This window comes from Poromitra crassiceps, assembly GCF_964638095.1.
Source record: "Poromitra crassiceps genome assembly, chromosome: 5".
Classification (NCBI taxonomy): domain Eukaryota; kingdom Metazoa; phylum Chordata; class Actinopteri; order Beryciformes; family Melamphaidae; genus Poromitra; species Poromitra crassiceps.
Window position 1 is genome coordinate 43,546,231 of NC_139642.1, and position 25,103 is coordinate 43,571,333.

General features: G+C 44.0%; 2 protein-coding genes across 2 annotated transcripts; both read left to right on the top strand.

Moving 5' to 3' along the window:
- Positions 1-150: 150 nt before the first annotated feature.
- LOC310776496 (lipase member I-like) lies at positions 151-3,611 on the top strand. The gene is made up of 10 exons (XM_083636681.1): positions 151-268; positions 396-745; positions 1,047-1,155; positions 1,275-1,343; positions 1,550-1,657; positions 1,755-1,922; positions 2,373-2,465; positions 2,551-2,662; positions 3,047-3,229; positions 3,317-3,611. Exons 1-10 carry the CDS (start codon positions 235-237, stop codon positions 3,420-3,422), a joined length of 1,332 nt encoding a protein of 443 aa, XP_083492807.1. The 5' UTR covers positions 151-234; the 3' UTR covers positions 3,423-3,611.
- Positions 3,612-5,461: 1,850 nt separating this feature from the next.
- Positions 5,462-23,707, top strand: dhx34 (DEAH (Asp-Glu-Ala-His) box polypeptide 34). The gene is made up of 16 exons (XM_083637073.1): positions 5,462-6,647; positions 7,136-7,447; positions 7,860-8,114; positions 8,211-8,313; positions 8,627-8,844; positions 8,951-9,125; positions 9,625-9,818; positions 10,272-10,373; positions 10,851-11,114; positions 11,516-11,689; positions 12,982-13,087; positions 16,239-16,345; positions 16,497-16,763; positions 19,165-19,371; positions 21,390-21,534; positions 23,371-23,707. Exons 1-16 carry the CDS (start codon positions 5,946-5,948, stop codon positions 23,511-23,513), a joined length of 3,474 nt encoding a protein of 1,157 aa, XP_083493199.1. The 5' UTR covers positions 5,462-5,945; the 3' UTR covers positions 23,514-23,707.
- Positions 23,708-25,103: the final 1,396 nt, after the last annotated feature.

Sequence of the window (25,103 nt, forward strand, 5' to 3'; positions counted from 1 at the left end):
CATATAGTATTCCATTACACCTCATTTGAACTGAATTGCACTGTGCAATATTTGCATTACAAATTCCTGAAGTCTCCTCCTCCAACAGGACGTGTTGGAGAACAATAAGCTCTGTCAGGAGAGAGGGGAGAGATTTGCATTGTGCATACGATGATGGACAGTATATGGAGACAGAGAACTGGTGGACTCTTTAAAGCTATTGGGCACTTATGCTCATTCTGGGTCCAGGTGCAGATGGTGTTTTGTCTATTGTATGATCCTGTAATCAGTAAGTGACAGAACTTAAATCCTTGTTAAGTACAGTCACTGTATGTTTTAAGTGGATATTCTGTGTAAATTATGTAGAAATAGTTGTATTGTTTTTGTATTAACAAAAATCATTGTCATCCACCCAGGTGACATTCTCCACTGTGGGGGTTTCTTCAACAGCAGTCTTGCCTCTCCACAGCTGCAGCTCTTAAGGTTTTCAGGTGAGAACGGTCCATGCGGTTCTCCATTTCAGGTGATGTCACATCTCTCAGGGTCTCTCTGGAACCCAGACAACCCGACTGTAGTGATGGTGCCGGGCAGGAGACCGCCCGCTGCTCCACCCGGCTGGGTGGGGATCATGGCCCGGGAGCTGCTGCTACTGGAGGGAAGGAGGAACGTGCTGGCAGCGGACTGGCTGCTGCCACCAGAGCAGGAGATCACAGACGGAGCACGGCAGATCGGTGAGAGGCTGGGACAAAGCATCCAGGCACTGCTGGTGAGTTAATGCCGCAAGGGTCAAGGTGCACCTCTCCAGTGATGCCCAGCAGGATATGCAGGCCTCACTGAAGATTGTTTATTTTACTTATCAAAATAATGCACAGCCATCAGTCAACATGCAATAATGAAAATCACTACTGAGGATGAGCTTATTTCCAATGTGGTTCTCTTTTAAAAGACGAGGTTAAACCAAATTGAATAGTCTCCATGAGTGATATTAAATTAGTGGTTTACTCTGCAATATCACTCAACATACACCTCTTTACCTTCATCTTAAATTAAGTTTGGTTTTCCTCCAGGAAAGGGGTTCCTCTGCAGAAATGTTCCACCTAATAGGATTTGGAGTAGGAGCCCATGTTGCTGGTTCTGCTGGTCGTTCTCTTCATGGAGCTATCGGCAGAATCACAGGTGGGCTACCTGTAGGTTACACTAGTTATTAGTAGTTTAAGCAAAGCAGCTTTTACTTTGATACACGCCATAATTAATTTCCCCCTCAGGTCTGGATCCATTTGCGCCTGTCTTTTCAGAGACAAATCAAGTTTCTTTGAATTACACTGATGCACAGTATGTGGATGTAGTCCACACCAACTTCAATGGTAAGATCACTTGTGGTAGGTATCACATTACATGAGTAGGCTACACCATCTTTTACATTTCTACAATAATGCTTTGACCCCTCTGAGAAAATACATATGTGGAGGGAGCTATGTTGGAGTGGCTCCAGGATAGATGCAGTGAACATTTCAGTTGCCTTGTGTAAGTATGACAGTAATCTTATTCTCTTCTCTTGTTCCCTAATTAGCTAATGAACCCGTGGCTGCCTTGGGGTTTTCCAGACCAGTGGGCCATGTTGATTTCTACATAGGCAGCGGACATGAGCATCCTGGTTGCCCTCAAGCTCTCATGTATAGTAAGTATGTGAGTTAATGTAATGTCACATCAGCGGGACAGTGGACCTATAGTCCGACCTGACCCAGTCTGAATGATCTTTTGCTGTGCTCCTGCAGGTGAGCAGTACTTGCTCTGCAGCCACCGCCGTGCTCTCCAGCTTTTCACCAGCTCCATCCACGCCACATGCAAACTCACCGGCCTTCCCTGTGAGAGCGTGTCTGACTTTAAGAAGGCACTCTGCACACACTGCCTCCTGCCTGGGCTCACTGTCTGCCCACAGCTGGGTAAGGGAAAGCTGAAAAAAAACCTGTTTTATTCACATCTGTTATCACAATCACCATCCTTTTATTAGCCAAGTATATTTGCACATAGTAGCCTACAAGAATTTAGCTTAGTGGTTGTTTGTGTACTTGTCAAAAGTTAACACATAAAGAAATTAACATAATATAATATAATATAATATAAACCAATAAAAACACTATATAAAAAGGCCAAAACAAATAGAAACAGTTGAAGAAAAGGATGATCAGAATCAAATACAGAATTATTGCACTGTAAGTATCGGTAATTGCACTGTATGAACAGTCGGTTGAAATGAAAACTTGCATTATACTGTTGGGAGACGATTGCATATGATTTAAAACCGACTGTATTATCAGATAGTGCTGGTATGCTCAGAAAGCACTGGAGGATTTGGTCCGGTCTGTCATCACCATGGTCTTTTCTGCCAACAGGATATGACATCAGCTGGCTGCCTCAGAAGCGCCCTATCCGCTTCAAGCAAGTCATAGCCATCCTAGACATCTCAGCAACTGCCCCGTACTGCGGTCAGGACGCAAGTGGATTGTCAGTTTGGTTTGCAAGAGAAGGTTGGCTTTGTGTAGTAATATCTGATTTATGTGTCTTTTTTAGTCTCCCCATTTCTTCTGGAGATTCAGCTTGAGGGAAACACCTCACTTCAGGCACAGTTATTCATTCAACTACAGGGAGATCTCAACAAAACTTCCATCATGCTGGTGTCAGGGTGAGCCGTCATCTTTCAGGGTTCCCATGGAAAAGTCATGGAATCTAACTTTACAAGCCTGGAAGAGTCATAGAATTAGTCAAATCCTTGAAAGTTTTGGAAAAGTCATGGAATGTTGTTGTGTGTAATGAAATTAATTGTTCCAGTAATTTATGGATAACATTCCACATAATGTAACACAAATTGATTTATGATAGTCACCACCTCACATTAAATGGAAATTCTATTATGGATCCTTGAAAAGTCATGGATTTTTTTAAATGTTATCCATAAAAATGAGTGAGAACCCTGATCTTTGTATCTTAATACGATGGTATATTTTATACTTTTATATTTCCATTAACAACAAACCTCTAATTACACCTCTACTCTTGGTACAAGCAGTCCTTCCATGGTGGATTTTCAGCCGCATGAGGTGTACCGCTTCCTGCTTTCAGTGGACCACGTGGAAGACTTCAGAACCATGTCACTTAAATTCTATTCAGAGCGTCTATTATACTTCCAGTGGATGAAAATGAGAATTGAAATCAGCTACATGCTGCTGACTCAGCTTCCTACACATGCAGGGTAAACATGTCCGCTCCCAACAGTCTGCTGGAACCACAGTATACCGCCTCATGATCCCTGAGACTTATCTTTTGCCTTCTCCCACAGAAATGTTTACTGGACAAAGAGTGTATCTGCTGTGGAAAATCAAGACATTCAAGTTGATCTTCAAACTTCAAAAAGCATCCATCTGCTAAAGAAATCTAAACTATGATTTGGTCGTCCTGTCACGTTATCACTAACCTGACGCTGCCAGATGGAATACAAAATAAATGTATATTCAAAACAAAAAATGCTATATACATATCATCACTGATCAAGAGCTTTGCCAATAGAAAGAGAGGGACATTTGAGTCTATGCCTGGCCTTTTCGGGATGTATGGAACTGCATAGGAATGTGAGAAGATGAGGAATTACTCAGATTTACAGTAAATGTCAGGACTTTGACCTGGATTCATCAAGAACACAGCTAATTTCCAATATATATTGATTTTCAGCAGAAAAAAATTGAACAAGTGAGGAGTATCTCGTTAAGATTCTTGGGCATCCATATAAATTAAAGCATTTTCTGAAACAAGTTGTTCTTTTGCCTTAACTCACACTACATATAAGTTGAGTATTGAGATTAAGCAGGACGGACAAACCCCATCGTTATTTGTCACAGTCAGACACCAATGTATGTGCACATACAAATGCTCAGAGGCGCCGTGAAATGTGTCCTACGCGTTTGACCCATCCTAGCTCGTCCTCCATGGGCAGGCCACGAGCGGTGGACAGCCTGCAGTAAAGGGCCCGGGGACCAACTTCTTCCAGCCGTCATTGGCAACGATCAGGCGACGCTCTTCTTACATGTTTTTAGTGGGGGGTTCGTACGTGAGCACAAAACTCCACACAGAAAGGCCCTTTTCACAAGATAGTCCACCTGGGCAATAGGCACCAAAGGCATCAGGAGACATCCGGGGATGCAAACTCATGTAGAGTGAAAAAGGTGACAGATACCAGGGCAGACAAGAAACACTCAGAAATCACCCACTTAAGTGCCCTATTTTGGGATAAAAAAGGTGACTGTCACTTAAAGGTGACTAGTTTGCATCCCTGCCCAAGTGCCAACAGCGACCCAGGAGGTCTGTGCATGTAAAATGTGCCACTTTACCTTAGTACAGAACAAACTGTAGTTTACTGAATGCTACACCCATCTGGTACCGAAAACATATGCCTCAAGAATGTCCCAGACTGAAATTTACATTTAATAAACTCTTGTGCAAATTACACGTGTGCAGGTGTTCCCGACTCCTCATAACAATGAGACAGGTAAATGCAGCCTACATGTTAGTTTGTGTTACAGAAAATATACAGCATGCATGCATGCTGAGAGAAGTTTGAATTGTATTTCTCATTAAGGTAATTCATATTTCTAGTCAGTAGAGTGTTGGGGGTAACTCATTACAAAAGTAACATATTACACTACTTTTAGCAGTAACTAAGTAATATAAGCCAATGGGATTTCAGTAATATTATACCAGTTACTTTGTCAAGTAACAAGTTACAAATTGAGTTACTTTATTTATTATCAAAGCACATTTAAATAAAGATACAATCATTTCCTAATCAAATTGTGTATTTTTAAGCAAATAACCACTATAGGCTACAGTAGATGACAGTAACAAAGGAAACACTTTTACACTGACTTCAAGACAGTTTAAATTATTTTTTGGGATAGTTCAGTGGCGGCGATGTCATTCTGCTACTGTTGTTATTTTGGTAAAAGTAGTGTAATAAGTAACAAGTTACTCTACACAGAAAGTAATATTGTAAAGTAACTTATTACTTTCAAATTAAAGTAACTAGTAATATGTAGTAGTATATTACATTTTGAAAGTAACTTGCCCAACACTGGTAGTAGATGGCGTGTTTGCACACAAACGCGCTGAGTGACGTGCGAGGATTACGGGTGGAATGTATGTTTTGTAATGGGTTTTCAGGGGACTTTTAGGGGAACGGACCGGGAAATGGTCCCACCATGTTATTGTCCCGCCGCTAACGTTACGCGAAAGAACGTACATTAATTTGATCCTTCATGCTCTTTGGTTACGCTCCACTCCACAGGCTAGCTGCAGCTCCGGACATGCGGGTTTCACTCACCAGCAGTGAATAAAGGTTAGCTTATGATGTAACGCTAGTGTACAACCTTTTAAAAACATATAGCGTCACTTCAAGCACGGACACTTTTTTTTGCCAATATTCTATCAAAATTATGTTTCAACTGCTGCTACAAATGATCATGTTCGGTTTCCACCCGGTTTAATGGCTGAAACCACAAGTCAAACTTCTTATCTTTCTGGAGACATCTTGTTTTAATCATTCACGATAGCCTTTTCCTTACCAGAGTCGGGGAAATTACGTTATTGCTGGTGAAAAAGCTGTGAGCTAAATTAACCAAATCCGGACACTTCTGTGGTACCGTCGCCCAAGCGGCTCATTTCTACTTTCTCTTATCAAAGGCACTTTCATAAGGTATTTGGACCTTTTATCATGCACATATTAATATGAAACTTTACACAGACTGTAAAAGCGACTTGCGGCAGCTGACAATCAAATCTCTTGAATAGCCTGCAAAGAACGAGGAAGTACGTCACTCGCGTCCCCAAACTAAGCTGTCCGGGTTTGGTTAAATGTGTCCGTGTGTCCATTAACTGACTTTAGCCTCCTCCAGCTTGGGGGGGTTCAGGGTGTAAATATGGCTTCAGACCGGAGGAGAGACAGCAGAAGCTGGGACTGGGACAGCCCGCAGTGCCGAGCTCAGCTGGACGAGGTCTTCTTCCGCAAGCATGACTACATCCAGGCAGGCAGCACCGAACACACTGACTTCTGGGCTTTCTTTGATCGCTTCCAGAGGTTCAAAACAAAGAAGGACATGTCTGTGTCTGGAGCCAGCAGAAGGGAGGACAGAGATGATGGGAAAGAGAGGAGAAAGAGTGGAGGGGTAGATCTCTGCCTCCCTAAAGAGTATGATGCCCGCTACCGGATCAATGTGTCTGTGTACACCCAGGACGTGGAGGAGCGCCTGGGGAAATCGGAGCACAGACACAGGCAGAGCTCCTCGGGACCGGGGAAGCAGGAGGTCGCAGACTGCCGCCTGGCTCTTCTGCACTTCCTGGACTTCAGCCAGAGACAGAGCTTTGGGAAGCTGGCCAAGCTCCGCCGAGAGCAGAAGAACCTCCCTATCTTCCAGTACCGCGACCGCATAGTGGAGCTGGTGCGGCAGCACCCTGTGGTGGTGGTGGCAGGGGACACCGGCTGTGGGAAGTCCACCCAGGTTCCCCAGTACCTCCTGTCCTCTGGCTTCAGGCACATCGCCTGCACTCAGCCTCGGCGGATTGCCTGCATATCGCTTGCCAAGAGGGTCAGCTTCGAGAGTCTCAATCAGTATGGCTCAAAGGTGCAGTGATTAAATAATAAATACTAATTGTTTTGATTGTCTGGATAAGAAACAACATTCACATGGTTTTCTTCTGCATTTCCAAATAAAGCCTCCTTTGTTTAAGCACTGAATAGATTATAAATGTTCCAGAGTATGGATTATTGTAGTCTCTGCTCCCAGACAATTGGAGCTGCGGATAGAGACTGAGAACTGAATCTAGAATTCTTGCTAGGCATCAACTCTTCAGAAGAAGTTCCTTTGTTTTACTTGAGATAACATTTTCAGAAACAACTTTTTATTGTGTAAAGTTTTCTCTTGAGATTTGGTGTGCGGCAAGAAGAATCAATACTTTGCAACAGTAGCTTCATTTTTTGTGCACTTCCCAGCACCCCCCAAAAAAATCAGTAGTGCAGGGGTTTATCAAGTTTTCACTGTATCTAGATTTATAATTGTGTTGAGTACATATCTGAAATATCTGCAATACAAACTTCACTTCTGATTTACAGGTGGGGTACCAGATCCGCTTCGAGACGACCCGCACCCCTGCCACCAAGCTCCTGTTCCTGACCGAGGGGCTGCTGCTGCGGCAGATCCAGCAGGACGGGGAGCTGGCTCAGTACCAGGTCCTGATCGTGGACGAGGTGCACGAGAGGCACCTCCACTGTGACTTCCTGCTTGGTGTGCTGCGCTCCCTGCTGGCCGGCCGCTCAGACCTGCGTCTGATCCTCATGTCTGCCACCATCAACATCAAACTCTTCTCCAACTATTTCAGCAGCGCTCCTGTGTTGCAGGTCCCAGGCCGGCTGTTTCCTATACAGGTGAGTGACATAGCAATGATATGCTCATCTCAGGAGAAGATTTGAAATGCGATATGGGGTTCATGATTCAATCAGTACAACCACGATACGATGTAATAAATAAAAGATCAAGGACAACAAAGTGACTGTGCAGAATTATGTTTATTTCTGGGCCACGAATATTTCTAGAAATGGCATTGGCTCACTAGAATGTAAACAACAATGGAAAATGTTCATTACAAATTGCAAATATCTTGTTTTATTTTTATGACCACACTACGTATCCTCACAAGTTTGTATTGGGATATATTGATTTTTGATATATCGTCCGATCCCTAGAGCTAGATTTCCAGTGATTCCAGGCCTTGCGAGAATAATTAAGCATACCTTTGAGGCATCTTTACTCTTTTTCGTACCTCTTTCCCCCACTAAGGTGATATACCAGCCCATTCCTCCAGAGGAGCAGGCCTCTCGCTCCGAGAAGCTGGATCCCAGACCATACCTGCGTATCCTGCAGGGCATCGACCAGCGATACCCCCCAGAGGAGCGAGGTGACCTGCTGCTCTTCCTCAGTGGTGTGGCAGAGATCTCCACCATCCAGGAGGCCTGCCAGGTCTACGCCACACACACACAGCGCTGGATAGTGCTGCCGCTGCACAGCACCCTCTCTATAGCCCAACAGGATAAGGCACAGTCATTATTTGTTTAAATTCAAACAGGCACATGACTTTAGCAGTTTAGTAGTTTATCAGTTCTAATTGTGTACCATCATATTATTCCTCAGGTGTTTGACATTGCTCCTCCCGCGGTAAGAAAGTGCATCATCTCCACAAATATTGCAGAGACCTCAGTTACCATCGATGGAGTCCGATTTGTCGCTGACTCAGGTATGGAACTGAGATGCTAATCTTTTCACAGCTTGGGGTTATCCTTAAAACCCGACTCAACACTCAGCCCTAGGTTAGTTTAACTCTGTTTCACACTGACATCTGACAACAGTTAGCTCAGGGTTTACTTGATTTTCTATGGATGAGCCAGAAAGACGGAGGCTAATCTTTTCTAGCAGCAGGGTTTGCTAAATCGGGGATAACCCATTTTGCAGCGTGGACGAGCCAAAGAACACACCTTTTTTCCCCATACTATATCACTCTGTAATGGAACAATAACCAAGTACAGTAAATATGTATTGTTTTCTTTCAGGAAAGGTAAAGGAAATGAGTTTTGATCCCAAGGCCAAGATGCAGCGCCTGCAAGAATTCTGGATCAGCCGAGCCAGCTCAGAGCAGAGGAAAGGCCGAGCCGGTCGGACAGGTCCGGGCGTGTGTTACCGTCTCTATGCCGAGTCAGACTATGACGCCTTCGCCCCTTATCCCGTCCCTGAGATCCACAGAGTGGCTCTGGACTCCCTCATTCTCCAAGTACTGTGACACCCAGTAAACAACACAACCCTGATTTTTTTATTTCTCCTTCATCAGCACAGCACACAATAATGTAAGATGAGTTATGCCTTTTTTGTTCCTGCAGATGAAGAGCATGTCCCTTGGAGATCCGCTTTCTTTTGTCTTCATTGATCCACCTCCACCTGCTAGTATTCAGACTGCAGTGACTTATCTGAAACAACAGGGGGCGCTAGACAGTCGTAGTGAGCTGACATCTATTGGGAGCTTGCTGGCACAGCTGCCTGTGGATGTAGTCATAGGTAAGGCGGGGGGGAGGGCACATTCTTAATTCATGCCTGCCTCATACAATAATGCCAGGCATCACTGATTAGACTTTTAGGAAACTGTTGTATCTCACCACTGTTACAGTTATGGTTAAGGTGCTACAGTTGCAGGTCAAATGGTAAAATTACTAATAAGTGCAGGTGAAGTAAAGAAACACCTATGGGCTTATTAAAACATCTCACCTCAAAGCTAAAAAACTATATAAAATATAAAAGATGGCCAGCAGACACACCTGACCCGAATTAGAAATTGGATGGCAGAATATTAATGACAGCAGAGCACAACATGGTGGGAAACGGTACAACAACATCAAGATGTACAAAATGAGAGAGAAAATGTTATAAGTTAAAATAGTCTTGATCCACCTTTGTTCTCATTTGTTTACAGTAATTATACCAAAATATCACACATTAATTGATTTACAAATGCTACACCTTTCGATCCAGTTAAACGTGTGTGTTCGTGTGCGTTCAGGGAAGATGTTGGTGCTGGGCTCTCTGTTTAACCTGGTGGAACCGGTGTTGACAGTAGCAGCAGCCCTGAGCGTCCAGTCGCCATTCCTGCGCAGCGCACAGCACAACCCAGACTGTGCCACCGCGCGCCAGCCAATGCACAGCAACCACGGAGACCCCTTCACCCTGCTCAACACCTTCAACGCCTGGGTGGAGGTGAGCTGGGAAAACATTCAATGTCCGAAACAACTTTGAGACTAGGGCTGGGCCATATGGACATTAATATAACACTAATCAATTTTTTTGAATATCGATATAAACAATATCTTCTAACATGTGAAATCGCACTAAATAGTTAAATTGATATTCATCTAATTAAACTTCACTGTAATATAAAGTATGATCAAAATGAAAAAAAATGTGAGAGTTTTTTATTAGTATTTGCCTTTTATTGTTCATTTAGATAACGGAATCGCATATCATGATAACTGGATATTAAAAGTATCATAATTATGATTCATGATTCTATTAAAAGATGACAAATGATAAGATTGAATTACTGCCCAGCTCTGTCAGACTCATGAATGCAGCTAACACTGTTAGAGCTGAGAATGTAAGATGCTCCTCGTTGCATGAACTTGCTCATGCTGTTGAGTGTTCACTCCTCAGGTGAAGGGAGAGAGAGGTGGAGGCTCGAGGAAGTGGTGCAGGAGGAGAGGCCTGGAGGAGCAGCGACTCTATGAGATGGTCAACCTGCGCAGACAGTTCAAGGTGGGCTCATGAAACCCACAACATCTGACAAGCTGTGTCCCTCATGCAGGGTTGCCATGGGTCTAGAAAGTGCTTGGTTATAAAGAGGACCTTAAAAGTGCTTGAATTTAGCCTACCGGAATCTCTGAGTTTGAGCCACATGCACTCCGTCATCTCAAAAATGCTGGGCCAGGTTTGATGCACTTTCCTCCTATCTACAGTATCGCTCTCCATGCTGCACTGTGTCATCGCTGGTCAAGATTGCTTTGAGTTTATGTTAAGTGTTAATGCTTCATCCCGATGTATAAGCATGACTGGACACAAATTTGCATTAAAGGACTTATGAGTCTTGTATGGTAACATCTCTGTGAATTATTGACCTGTAATTTTGAAATATGTTGTCCTCGAAAAGTGTTTGAAGTCTATCATTACAAAAGAGTGGCAACCCTGCTAATGAAGACTGTTTCTTAAAATATGTATTCCGCCTCTGGCCAACAGGAGTTGCTGAAGAGCCATTCTCTCTTGGAATCAGAGCGCAGCGCTCCCTCTGGTGGAGACCGCAGGCAGCGCAGGGAGAGGCTGACAGAGAGGAGGAAGCTGCACCAGCTGAAGAGAGAGCATGAGCAGCAAGAGGGCAGCCGACGTAAAGTCCTGAAGCTGGAGGAGGGCCAGGAGGGGGAGCTCTCCTCGGGCTCAGATGCAGAGGAAACAGGCAGAGGCAAGAAGGAGAAGGACGGCACTGCGCAGAACATGGACATACAGGTGAACTCACAACAATTCAACCTTACTACTTGAGCTACAAAGCAGCCTTAGACCTCACAAGCAGCTTTGTACACACCCAAACAAACCTACATATTTACATTATATGTTGAAATATGTATGTCCTGTGTTGCCAAGTGGATAGAGCATGGCAAGAAACCAAGATTAGAAGTGCAATCTTTTCCCACCAAAACCATGATGTGCTGCAGAGAGTTGATTTATAATGGTATGTGCTGTTTGGTGGATCTTATGTTTGCCAAATAACAGTGGACTCTAATGATTTAGAAAAGGCTCTCTTGATGAAGGGAAAGTGGCACACATGGAGGATAGGTATCTTGACGCTCTGTATACAGGAGTAGATGCTTGTGTGATCTTACTCTGTTGTACTGTTTGTTCTGTGACAGGACGTGAAGTTCAAGTTGCGTCATAACGTGTCGGAGCTGCAGGAGGCGGCCAACATCAGCCAGGACCTGTCGTCCCGTCAGCAGGCTCTGCTGAAGCTGCTGCTGTGCCGGGGCCTCTACCCTCAGCTGGCTCTGCCTGACGAGCACAACTCCACACGCAAGGAGTCCGAGCAGGTCAGACCTCCCAGCCGTACCAGAACTTCTCCATATCTGAACTGTGAGGCATCAATGTAGAATTACTGAGAGGAAGTGGCAAATTCTGGTAAAAACATAGTCGGTGGGACAAACACGTTTTTACGCTCACTTGAGGTGCCAAACTTGTTGTCTGCAAAGGAATTATGCAATACATAGTGATGGAATTGTCGAATAAATAATAAATAATGACGTAGGATGAACAATTCTTTCTATGTTGCACGTTAGCAGCTCCAAATGGCATTTTCATGAAAATTTGCAAGCCAGTTGGATGGGAACATGCTGCCGCTGTGTGCGTGTGTGTGTGTGTGTGTGTGTGTGTGTGTGTGTGTGTGTGTGTGTGTGTTGTCTATGAATATTCAATGGTCATCGACTAATGGCCCATTTCCACTGCAGGTAGTAGCGCGATCCCGCTCCGCTCGACTCGATAAATGGTCTCATTCCACCGGTAAAAACTGTCCCAGCCCGGGTTGAGTTGGGGTTGAGTCGTGCTACTTTTCGTCCCTGCCTCGTCGGGGTTCTAGGGCTGCGAACCCGGTACCATACGGTGACGTGAAAACATTGTTGACGACTGATTGGTCAGGCAGAATCGTGTTTACTCTGTCTATCTACTGACTGTCAATGCAATGCTGCATACCAGTTTAGTGGGCGTACCTTCTCTTCTGTTATGTATATTTCCATCAGTCTTTTGTGTTGCTGCCTTCGCCTCTGGTGAAATAAAATCGTGGCGGTGGTTTCAATTGTTTTGAGAGTGAAAAAAGTCCGCTGCTCAGGAAGCCTTTGTAGTTGAGTGCAGCGCTCCGCTAGGCCGCAGGCGGGTCTTTGGTGAAGCCGCGGTCTTGCCTGGTGAGAGGCCGCCGGGGTACAGGCTTCACTCTGTAGAAGCCTCTCCCGTCCCCGCGCAGTGCATGCCTGTGAGTTTGACTAACTACAAAGTGATATCCATTCTCCTGGCCGATTGTCGCATTCGCCCATGTACACTGTAGGTCATTTAGAGGCACCAGTATTTCATAAACAGTTTAAAAGTTCTGTGGATGGATTTAATTATAACGTTATGTTATAGCCTACTTCGGCTATAAGCGAAGGACAGATATGCGGTCGCTATGACGACCAGCTGTGGGCGGGGGTGGGCGGGGGCAGATGATCGGCGGTCGAAGCAGAACATCCATCGGGCTGAAACGAGTAGAGCCGACTGGTGACGAGCTGTGCAGGGCAGTAAAATGTGGTGGAAATGAGCCATAATAGTGTCTACTTTGTGATTTTACCTTGTGTAGGTGTTCCATACAAGGAATAAGCAAGGAGTGGTGATCCACCCGACCAGCGTGTTCGCCAGTGACCCAGAGGTGCTACAAGTTCCTGAGGATGAGACCAGAGAGATGGGTAAACCCTCGTCACCACGCGTAGCGATCTTAAACATCAATATATCATTGTCAAATTAATCATAATATGGGTATAATTATCACAAAGAAATTAGACCAATTGTTAGCCTCTATCTTACACCAGTGGTAGTGTTAATGCTAGGGTTTCTTCAAATGAAAACTACATTTCCCATAAACCCTCCTGCAAAGAGGATGTTGCTGCATGCCCTGATTGCACTGCAGGAACTGCGGCCTCATCTGTAAAGCAATCCAGAGAAGCTGGTAGAGGCTGGCAGTCTTCTCTGCAATCATCTTGTTTGTTTACAATGAATCATACTAATGTCTCAGAATTAATGTGGTGATGATTTATTTGTTGAAACACTACACATATCCCCTTTAAGCCCCCTCATAACTAGGGATGGGACTCGTTAATTTTTATTGATAGTGATACCATTTTCGAGTCTGCTTAACAAACCGGGTCCTTATCGGGTCCACTATCGATACTTTTCTTTTGTATTATTTGGTGGAAAGACATGACGACAATTTTTTTTGTTACAGAACTGTTTTTTTATTGCTTAACTGTGAGTCTGTGACTGTTTTATTTCTGAACAGAAGGATTAGCCTCGCCTCCAATAAACAAAAACTGCTGATGCTGTTGCTGTGCTGCATTTATTTGAAAAGGAATAGGGCCCACCTGACATGCAAGTAGTAAAATATATCAGCAGCACAGACATCAGCACTCAGCAACACTTTTTCCAACCATAAAGAAAATAAATGTTATTCACATACCGAGTAACTGTTATCCTTACACCACTATGATTTGTTTCCAGACTTTTCAAGATGTGCTCTGTACTGATACTGAACCAGTGGAAACAACTATTATGAAATTAATGGTTGTATTTTAATTTAAATATTTGCTTTGATTGAAACAAAAATCTTGGCATTAGTATTTTTTATAGCCTATAACAAGCTGTTAGGAGTTAAACAGGTCATAATTCCCTCTCTCAATTTTATATTGCTGTGAAAACACATTTATTCTGCACTGCAAACTATTTGGGCTTATTTTTTTTGTTTTTTTACGGAATACACATTGAATATCCACACTGGGTAGACTAGCCTCTATACCTAATATACAATCAATGCTCTCTATGCACCTATTAGGCTACATTGCTGCCTGCCCTCCTAATATGGTCGGACAACGGTACATGTCATGACGTGTCACAGAGCAGGACGCATGGCACAAGGATAAGGTGACCAGACGTTCCCGATTTTCGGCGACAGTACCCGTTTTTGGTGACCTGTCCCCGGCTGGAGCAGTTCCTGAAAATGTCCCAGTTTTATACTGGCGTCTGCAGCCGATATGACTCTAGCTCTAGCTCATTCTTAAATCTCATGTTTTGCTGCTTCCTGCTCTTCCAGGAAAACATTGAAAAAGCAATTAGGACTCCACCGAAAATACTTTTTGACATCTGAGGCTATTCATAAAACATTTGGCGCTGTAGGTTCGGAAGGCCAGGCCAATGCTGCTGGAGAACACATTGACATTTTGTAGAGGGGCACAGTTAATGAAGTGTGTGTGTGTGTGTGTGTGGGGGGGGGGGGGGGGGGGGTATTTTAATAAATATTTTAATATTGGATATTTTAATGATATATTGATTGCCGGACTGGAAATGTCCCCGATTTTCATTTGAGAAATCTGGTCATCTTAGGCTAACATCAGGGTCATGCCCGGGTGTAATGCTAACATCAGGGTCATGCCCGGGTGTAATGCTAACATCAGGGTCAGGGCCAGGGCTAAGGTGACCAGACGTGACAGTCCCCGTTTTTGGTGACCTGTCCCCGGCTGGAGCTGTCCCTGAAAATGTCGCCGATTTTCTACTGGCGTCTGCAGCCGATATGACTCTAGCTCTAGCAGGCTCATTCTTAAATCTCATGTTTTGCTGCTTCCTGCTCTTCCAGGAAAACATTGAAAAAGCAATTAGGACTCCACTGAAAATAGCTCTAGCTCTAGCAGGCTCATTCTTAAATCTAGAGTGAAGATACTTATAGGGTATGACTAAGACCTACAGCATCCATTGGGACCAACAATGCCATGATACCTTGTCGGGAAGGAAGGGGGCTAAATAATACATTTTGAAAAACCGGCATATATGGTCAATTTCAAAGGGGACCCTTGACCTCTCACCTCAATATATCTGAATGAGAATGGCTTCTGAGTACCTACGAGTTTCCCCTTTACAGACGTGCCCACTGGCCAACCATTCAAGCAAAAAGGTTGCGGGAGGCTTACGGGCGGGTTAAAAGCATAATAAGCATCACATGTCTATGTTTTGATCCAGGCATCCAACAAGTGTTTACATGTTTTGCTGCTTCCTGCTCTTACAGGAAAACATTGAAAAAGCAATTAGGACCGAAAATACATTTTGAAATCTGAGGCTATTCATTCGGAAGGCCAGGCCAATGCTGCTGGGGAACACATTGACATTTTGTAAAGGGCCACAGTTAATTGTTTGTGTGTGTGTGTGTGTGTGTGTGTGTGTGTGTGTGTGTGTGTGTGTGTGTGTGTGTGTGTGTGTGTGTGTGTGTGTGTGTGTGTGTGTGTGTGTGTGTGTGCCAATGAAACCGGAATCATCCCCCTTTATTATTTCATAGGTAATAACATTGGTTATTTTAATGATACTGTATATTGATTGCCGGACTGGAAATGTCCCCGATTTTAATTTAAGAAATCTGGTCATCTTACACAAGGAACTTTCATCACTGCCTGGGACCGCATATTTTGGGATTATTTTATCAAGTGGATTATGTCAACGAACGGGACTTGCATGGCGTCCGTGGACAATGCATACCTTGGGTGGCATTTGGCTTCAGGTTTGTCTTTCACTTTGGTGAAGGGTATCCAAGCTTTTGATAATTTAACGCGTTCAGCATCCTGTCGCTTCCTCCTGTGTCGACCGGTCTGTCACGCAAGTATCGAGTCCCATCCATACTCATAACACAGTGTGATTCAGCAATCCTCTGCCCCTCTGTTCCACAGCTGTTTTGTCTGACTCTGTCTCTGATTTTTTTCTTTCATATCTCCATCTCTCTCTCTCTCTAACCATCTGTCTGTCTGTATGTCTCTCCCCTTGTGTTGTTCTCACTCTCCCTGTCTGTCTCTAATTTGCCTGCAGCTCCTGATAAGAGGGATAGCAGCAGACACCAGCTGCTAGCCTTTGTCACACTGTTGGAGACCAACAAGCCCTATTTGTCCAACTGTGTGCGGGTCCCGGCACTGCAGGTTAGTACGACCAGATGTGGGACATGTTCCCGTTCCCATCCACCAACTACTTAGTGACAACGAACTCGTATGACCCAGTGATTATCAAGTCAAACCAGTCAGGATAGCATCATGCTAAATTCCCCTGTGTGTTCCCCCATGTGCTCCCCAGGCTCTGCTGCTGGTAGCGAACTCCGTGGACTGTAACGCCGACTGCACCCGTCTGGTGGTGGATGGCTGGCTGGAGCTGGAGCTGCGGGAAGCAGAGGGGGCCCTGAAGGTGTTGTCCACGGCGCTCACCCTCAGGGCCGAATGGGAGCGCCTCCTGCTGGCCCAATTGGGGCAGGGCCCGGCTGGGGTGGAGGCCGCGCCGGGCCCGTCACGCAGAGAGACGGAGAAGCTGAGCGAAGGCCTGGTCCGCTTCCTGCTCTACACTGAGGTACTGCTGGAGACACAACTGACACACAAGAAGCCGCACACACGTATACACTCTTGCGCACCCTCGATGCAAATAATAATTCTGTTCTGTGCTTTGAAGACTCTTTTAACAGTTGTTTCGAAGTTAAAACTGATGTAGATACAGGGTCAGTGATCATTAATATATTGAAGCGGTTGATAAATGTTGGTCCTTCAATAATAATAATAATAGTAATAATAATAATATAACAATAATAATTGCAAAGTGATAGGTCTAGAGAGAAAAAAGTGAGGAAATATGACATTAAAAAAACAAAAAAGCAATTAATAATTAATGCAGGTGAGATAAAGAAAATCTTTAATTGCTTAAAAAAGATGGTGGAAAATACATGAGGAAGGTCTAATAGACTGAAACATTGTATACATGTTTGTAAGTATTTCTTTAAGGCAGTGTGTAAGACAACAGTAAAATCTGTAAAACTGTAAGGTAATGTAATGTAACTGTAATGCAGGTAATGAGACTTACTTGCATCAGGTATAGGAGCGTCTGTGACTGTTGTAACTGTCTAAGGTAATGTGTTGTTGTTGTGCGAGGTCATGAAGCACAGAGAAAGCCTTAGTAATGTGTTGTTGTTGTTGTGTGAGGTCATGAAGCACAGAGAAAGCCTTAGTAATGTGTTGTTGTTGTGCGAGGTCATGAAGCACAGAGAAAGCCTTAGTAATGTGTTGTTGTTGTGCGAGGTCATGAAGCACAGAGAAAGCCTTAGTAATGTGTTGTTGTTGTGCGAGGTCATGAAGCACAGAGAAAGCCTTAGTAATGTGTTGTTGTTGTGCGAGGTCATGAAGCACAGAGAAAGCCTTAGTAATGTGTTGTTGTTGTGCGAGGTCATGAAGCACAGAGAAAGCCTTAGTAATGTGTTGTTGTTGTGCGAGGTCATGAAGCACAGAGAAAGCCTTAGTAATGTGTTGTTGTTGTGTGAGGTCATGAAGCACAGAGAAAGCCTTAGTAATGTGTTGTTGTTGTGTGAGGTCATGAAGCACAGAGAAAGCCTTAGTAATGTGTTGTTGTTGTGCGAGGTCATGAAGCACAGAGAAAGCCTTAGTAATGTGTTGTTGTTGTGCGAGGTCATGAAGCACAGAGAAAGCCTTAGTAATGTGTTGTTGTTGTGTGAGGTCATGAAGCACAGACAAAGCCTTAGTAATGTGTTGTTGTTGTGCGAGGTCATGAAGCACAGAGAAAGCCTTAGTAATGTGTTGTTGTTGTGCGAGGTCATGAAGCACAGAGAAAGCCTTAGTAATGTGTTGTTGTTGTGCGAGGTCATGAAGCACAGAGAAAGCCTTAGTAATGTGTTGTTGTTGTGTGAGGTCATGAAGCACAGAGAAATCCTTAGTAATGTGTTGTTGTTGTGTGAGGTCATGAAGCACAGAGAAAGCCTTAGTAATGTGTTGTTGTTGTGTGAGGTCATGAAGCACAGAGAAAGCCTTAGTAATGTGTTGTTGTTGTGTGAGGTCATGAAGCACAGAGAAAGCCTTAGTAATGTGTTGTTGTTGTGCGAGGTCATGAAGCACAGAGAAAGCCTTAGTAATGTGTTGTTGTTGTGCGAGGTCATGAAGCACAGAGAAAGCCTTAGTAATGTGTTGTTGTTGTGCGAGGTCATGAAGCACAGAGAAAGCCTTAGTAATGTGTTGTTGTTGTGCGAGGTCATGAAGCACAGAGAAAGCCTTAGTAATGTGTTGTTGTTGTGCGAGGTCATGAAGCACAGAGAAAGCCTTAGTAATGTGTTGTTGTTGTGCGAGGTCATGAAGCACAGAGAAAGCCTTAGTAATGTGTTGTTGTTGTGCGAGGTCATGAAGCACAGAGAAAGCCTTAGTAATGTGTTGTTGTTGTGCGAGGTCATGAAGCACAGAGAAAGCCTTAGTAATGTGTTGTTGTTGTGTGAGGTCATGAAGCACAGAGAAAGCCTTAGTAATGTGTTGTTGTTGTGCGAGGTCATGAAGCACAGAGAAAGGGTTAGTAATGTGTTGTTGTTGTGCGAGGTCATGAAGCACAGAGAAAGCCTTAGTAATGTGTTGTTGTTGTACGAGGTCATGAAGCACAGAGAAAGCCTTAGTAATGTGTTGTTGTTGTACGAGGTCATGAAGCACAGAGAAAGCCTTAGTAATGTGTTGTTGTTGTGCGAGGTCATGAAGCACAGAGAAAGCCTTAGTAATGTGTTGTTGTTGTGCGAGGTCATGAAGCACAGAGAAAGCCTTAGTAATGTGTTGTTGTTGTACGAGGTCATGAAGCACAGAGAAAGCCTTAGTAATGTGTTGTTGTTGTGCGAGGTCATGAAGCACAGAGAAAGCCTTAGTAATGTGTTGTTGTTGTGCGAGGTCATGAAGCACAGAGAAAGCCTTAGTAAGCTCCTTCCCTTCCCTCTCAGCTCAGTTACAGCCTGCGGCGGCTCACTGCCTTCCAGACCCAGAACCTGTACATCGGCCCGCAGCCTGAGCTGCAGCTTCCTGAGCTGCAGCTTCCTGAGAGCAGCGCTCCAAACCTGAAGCCGCTGTTTCCCGGAGCCCAGGCCCAGCCAGATCCCATTAAAGGAGGCCTGCGCGTCGCCAGCTTCTTCACCTACAACTGCCTGGCTGTGAGTCTGTCTGCTTCCATCAAATGGTGGAGATCTCTAAAAGCATTTCAAAGCCTTAAAGTCACACTGGGATGGGAAATTATTTGTTCACCTTGTTAGGTAAATCTCCATACCATAACATGTACCTGTTTAACAATAAGTGTCAAAACATCCACAAAATATCGCGGGTTCGGGCGGGCGCATCAGAAAGTGACAAAGCAGCGCTATTAAATAACTTACAGCTGTTTGGAACAATAGACCCTTCTCACGGGGGCCATTTTGTGTCAAAGGCAGAATAAACACAGGTGCAAGCAAAACACTAATGAGGGTTTCCAAATTCCAATCATGGACGTTTGAAACCCTCATTAGTGTTTTGCTTGCACCTGTGTTTACCCTAACCTTGCTTGCAAGATGGATAACCTCGCGAGATCAAAAGAGATTCTCTCGACGTATCCATCTTGTCATGCACAGGCAGTTAAGATGATTGGTCGAACCATGCCGGCCCGACAAATCAGCGGCAGCCATAGGCGGGCTCAGGCTCGTCTGGGCAAGTAGTGGGTACATGGTCTTTGTAGTTCTTTTCACTCGTCAACATGGCTGCCGCCGCGGAAGTGACAGGCAGTCTGAATGAAATTGAATGTAACGTTCCCAATTCTATGTATTCAATTCTAGAAAACGACCCTCAACATTTGGGAAGGCGAAGCCACACAACTAGTTCGTTATAATCTAACTAAATGCTTCGAAGGTGACTTTACGACCGTGAGGACTCAATCAATGAATACCACGGAGATCAGGCACAGGCACCTTCGGCGATCTGATTGGTTGAAGTTACACCCACCAGCGGTGATAGACAGATGGGTCATCCAATCACCTGCCAAGTAGCTTGGAAAAAGTGCCCGCCTCCGTCAGCGGCTCTGGTTACTGCATTCCCAGATCGACTGGTTTAGTGAAACGTATGTGGAGCTATACCGTCCATCTGGCAGCGTCAGGTTATGTTTACCCCGCCTTTTCGACACAAAATGGTCCCCGTGAGGAGGGTCGATTTGTATGTTTATTAGCCTAGAGTAGATGTTCCCACTACTGGTGGGCGGGGGGAGAAAGCACTGCAGCAGGTTCAGCACCTTGGAGAGTGCTCAGTCCAGAGTCCTGACTATAGTGCTTTACTATAATGCATTCAATTGGTGGTAAGCGTATGTATCAGCTCAGTATGGGCCTTATAAGGTGGTAGAAGCACTAAAGCATATTAAGATTGTAATGTATGTACGACAAATATACTTACTTTCAATAAGCAGTAACTAGGAGGTTATTGAGGGAAAACTCTTGGTTAATGGCCTAGTAGTTGTAGAATATGGTCATGCAGAATAAGGCATTAATAAGGGCTTCATGATGACTAATAAACAGTCAGTATGTTACTAATATGCATGCTAATAAGCAACGAGTTAATGGTGATTATGTGTACCTTAATGTAAAGTGAAATGGACTGATGACCAAACATGACAGAAATAGGGGGGGTATGGTGATGCAGTGGTAAGCGCTGTCGCCTCACAGCTCGAAGGTCCTGGGTTCGATTCCCACCTGGGACGTTGTGAACGCTGAAGGAATACGTGCCCGTCCGCATGGCCTTTCTGTGTGGAGTTTGCATGTTCTCCCCGTGCCTCCCGGGGGTTTCCTTCATATAGGAACCCCCTTCACCAAAACATGCAATATCCTGGTTGCTAATGTGGTTCCTCCTCTGGTCGTTAAGGGCGCCTGATCAGAGGGAGGGGAACTGGTTGGAATAGCGTGAACCTCCCACGTGCTCCCCCTGTCAGGTGAAAAGAAGCGGCTGGCTAACTGCCCATGTCTCGGAGGAAGCATGGAGCAGTTTTCGGCTCTCCCCAGATCGGCAGAGGGTGGAGTAGCAACCAGGATAAATTAAATTAAATTAGCACTAATGGGGGATAAAAATGGGATAAAAAATCGACGGGGGGAACAAAAACAAAACATGACAGAAATATTAGGTTTCATCATTTCTTGTCTTTCCGCTGTATGTTTTGCAGGACTCGAAGGACCTGTACAGCGAGTGTTTACGCTCATTCTGGAGCTGTCCGCACTGCGACCTCTACATGCCTCTCACTCCTCTGGAGCGCATGCAGCACGAGGCCTCCTGCAGGCCGCCAGGGGAACAGCAGGAGCCGGACGCAGGTGAACAACTCTCTCTGTCCTCCTTTCTCCTCATGTTGATACCAATTCATTCATGAATCATGAATGAATTAAAAAAAAACTACAGGAAACAGAATTGGAATTGAATTGGAACTTCAGCAAGTTGAATTTAATACAATGCACCTCTGTGGAATTCCATGTTTGTTTGTTTGTTGTTTTTTCTTACCACATTACAAGCATAGGTTTCATGTTTGATTTATAATGCTCAGCAAGTCAAGACAAACTCTTAAAAGTGGAATTTCATCGGTGCCGAGACCTCTGTTTCTAATGTTGAAAAAACATTCAGTCCTAATGAGTGCCGAGGGGGACTGACGATTAGCCAATCCGCACCGGTTTGTCCGTATATGTATGTGTGTGTGTATGTGTGTATATGTAGGTATGTCCCCTTCTTGTTAACATGATATATCATGAACACCTTGAGGGAATTCCTTCATTTTTGGCACAAATGTCCACTTGTACTCAGCAATGAACTGATTAGATTTTGGTGGTCAAAGTTCAACGTCACGGTGACCTCATGTTCGCAGGTCCCGTTCTCGTTAATGCGATATCTCAGGAACGCCTTGAGCGAATTTCTTAAAATTTGCAATAACCATCCACTTGGACTCAAAGATGAACTGATTACAATTTGGTGGTCAAAGCTCAAGGTCACTGTGACCTCACAAAAGACGTTTTTGGTCATAATGCTAGAATGAATATGCTAATTATGACAACATTCCACACAAATGTCCAATAGGATAAAATGATGAAGTGATTACATTTTATATCTAAAAGTTCAAAGGTCAAATTCACTGTGACATAATGTTTTGCTTACCACTGTAGCTGAAAAAACTATCATGTCATTCTACAAAAGTGGCAGAGGTACTGTCACTTATTTTTGCAGACACCAAAATTCTTTCAATTAACCCTAACCCTAATCACATTAATTATACTAGAACAGAGCGCGTGCAATGCATCTAGCGTCCCTCACCACGCTCGCTGAACTGACAGTGCTCATTCCTACCTCGTCCTCCTTCCCCTCCTCATCGCTCATTTCTACCGTAACTCGTTGGTTTGCCCGCGAGGTCTCGCCCGGGCTCGCAGACGCAGCTCGGCTGCTGCGCGGCCTCGCCTATTCACCTGTTCTGCACTTCGCAGACTTGAGCAATTGTGTGCCGCGCGTTCCGCTCTCCAATTATAGTGTGGTGAGATTGATTTGGACCCCAAGATACTTGTATGAGTCCACCCTCTTCACTTCCTCTTCCTGGATGACAACCAGAACCAGAACCTGTTCCTCTGGTAGTCCACCACAAGCTCATTGGTTTTGCTGTTATTGAACGTCAGATGATTGGCATTATAGCGTGTGCTGTGACAAAGCTCCCTGTGAGTCCTCTGTACTTCTCTGTGGAAAAAAAAATAGTCTCAGAAGAAGATAAGCATGTTTCTCACTGGAAATTATTCACTGGAATCATACATGTCAATATAACGATAACTTTCCTTCAAAGTGTTCACTACTAATATTGCATGAGTCTGGACAGACATGGATGTAAACTGCACCTTGACTTGTTGGCGGAGGCATACAACCGTGAGGCGGTTAGCCTATTTCTAGTTCTCTTTGGTTACTCACACGCATTTAGCAGCTGATGTTATACTTTGTGCCACTAGTTTTGAAAGAACACATTGTATTCAACTTGAGATAACAAAAGGTGTGTGTGTGTGTGTGTGTGTGTGTGTGTGTGTGTGTGTGTGTGTGTGTGTGTGTGTGTGTGTGTGTGTGTGTGTGTGTGTGTGTGCGTGCGTGCGTGCGTGCGTGTGTGTGCGTCTGCGCGTGCTGGTTTCCAGAGCCGGAGAGTGACGTGGCTCGCTCCACGTCAGCGTCCAGTCTCACCAGAGTGTATCACTGTGACGTCTGTGACGAAGACCTGACTCTCACCTCCACTGAGATCCTCAAGCACAAAAGGCAGCACATGTGTTCTGCCAGGTGACGGACCCATCTGTCTCTGCTCTGTCCAGGAAAAGGCCTCAAGTCAGTCATGTGTGACCAACGTTTAACCTTTTGCTAGAATAAAAAAAATATTTGGTAATTTTTGTGTTACTGTTTTGCTTCCTGTTTGTACTTCAGGAGGGCTATGAGTGTTATTGATTCCCCTGTCATTGGATGTATTTTTCTATTTGCCATCTGTACAATTCTCATTGCCAAATAAAAATGGAAAAAAGTGACACCTACTCTTCCATAGTAATTGATAGTCCAAAATGAAAACAAGTTCTGGTATTTTTCAAAGGCCAGTGACTAAAAAAACGCGTTTAAGACTGATTCCTCTTCAGGTGATGATTTTCCTTTTGGTAACACATTATTGTCCTAGAAATAAACTTCATTTCTTATGTTTCCTGGAAAGAACCATTGAATGATGTTCTAATTATAGGAAGAATAGAGAAAGAGTTCAGTGGTAGTTGGTAAGTTCCTCCAATTTCTTCTGTTTCCACATTAAATTATGTAGTAGTAGTTATATAGAAAATTAGAAATGAACTAAGATTATTCAGGAATTCAACTTATAGCTATATTATATAATTATATGAATAATGACTTCTGATATTTACCTAATAATAGTCCAATAATAGTTTTACAGGGAAGTTGAGCATTTGAAAGATATCTTATCGACTAGATTGCTGTGTAACTACTACATAATTTCATGGTTCTTCCTAGGAAACGTCCTATCCTCATATTTCCAAAATTCTTAAGATTGTATTTTGGAATAGAAGTCTGCATAATTTATAGAATACAGTTTCCATAGTGCTTGGGAAAAGGTACGGTCAGTCAGTAAATGAAAGCCATGCACACATGACATAGAAGAACACATGTTCATTTAAAATATAGAGTGAGGGTTTAATAATGATACAAACCCACGATATGTAACACCTCAAAGCAGCACATTGGCACAAAGTCAGAAGTAAGACAGCACGAAAGATAAAAACCTGTCTCAAAAAAATAAATAAAGAATCAGAATAAATATCTCAATAAATAAATAAACAGGTAATATCTCATTAATTACTTTGAAACTAATAAATACGTACATTTGAAAATATGCACATTGGCAGAAATCAATAACCCAAAAAATAGTACTTAATACAGAGTTACTTAGAAATCATAAGTTATTGATTACTCAAATCAAAAGGCACATTTATTAAGATGTAAGAATGGGGCCTTCGGTTGTGATCGCATGACTCTCAGTACTGTACTCTAATACCGTTCCTCAACCAGAAGTAGCAAACTGTGCGATGGCTTGTCTAGTCCTGTATATCTGCACCATCCAGGAACTTGTGTGTTTGTGTGTGTACGGATCTATCCACCGCAAACGTGTGGGGTGTGTGCGTGAGGGGTTACGGTGAGGGAATGGCAGTCTAGTGCCAGAGCGACAGGGCGTGTATGTGTGTGTTTTTGAAGTGGACCAACATAGCTGGCAGGCTGGCTTAGTGGTCAGGACCAACATAGCTGGCAGGCTGGCTTAGTGGTCAGGACCAACATAGCTGGCAGGCTGGCTTAGTGGTCAGGAAGATCATCCCGTAGCCAGGAGGTC

Bases quoted from the DNA above. Each gene is read 5' to 3' on its own strand.
- dhx34 (XM_083637073.1), top strand. From the start codon at position 5,946: ATGGCTTCAGACCGGAGGAGAGACAGCAGAAGCTGGGACTGGGACAGC. The intron at 8,115-8,210 runs GCACAGTCATTA...ATTATTCCTCAG, and splicing joins CTATAGCCCAACAGGATAAG to GTGTTTGACATTGCTCCTCC. The intron at 9,126-9,624 runs GTAAGGCGGGGG...GTGTGCGTTCAG, and splicing joins GCCTGTGGATGTAGTCATAG to GGAAGATGTTGGTGCTGGGC.
- LOC310776496 (XM_083636681.1), top strand. From the start codon at position 235: ATGGTGTTTTGTCTATTGTATGATCCTGTAATCA. The intron at 1,658-1,754 runs GTAAGTATGTGA...GTGCTCCTGCAG, and splicing joins CCCTCAAGCTCTCATGTATA to GTGAGCAGTACTTGCTCTGC. The intron at 2,663-3,046 runs GTGAGCCGTCAT...TGGTACAAGCAG, and splicing joins TCCATCATGCTGGTGTCAGG to TCCTTCCATGGTGGATTTTC.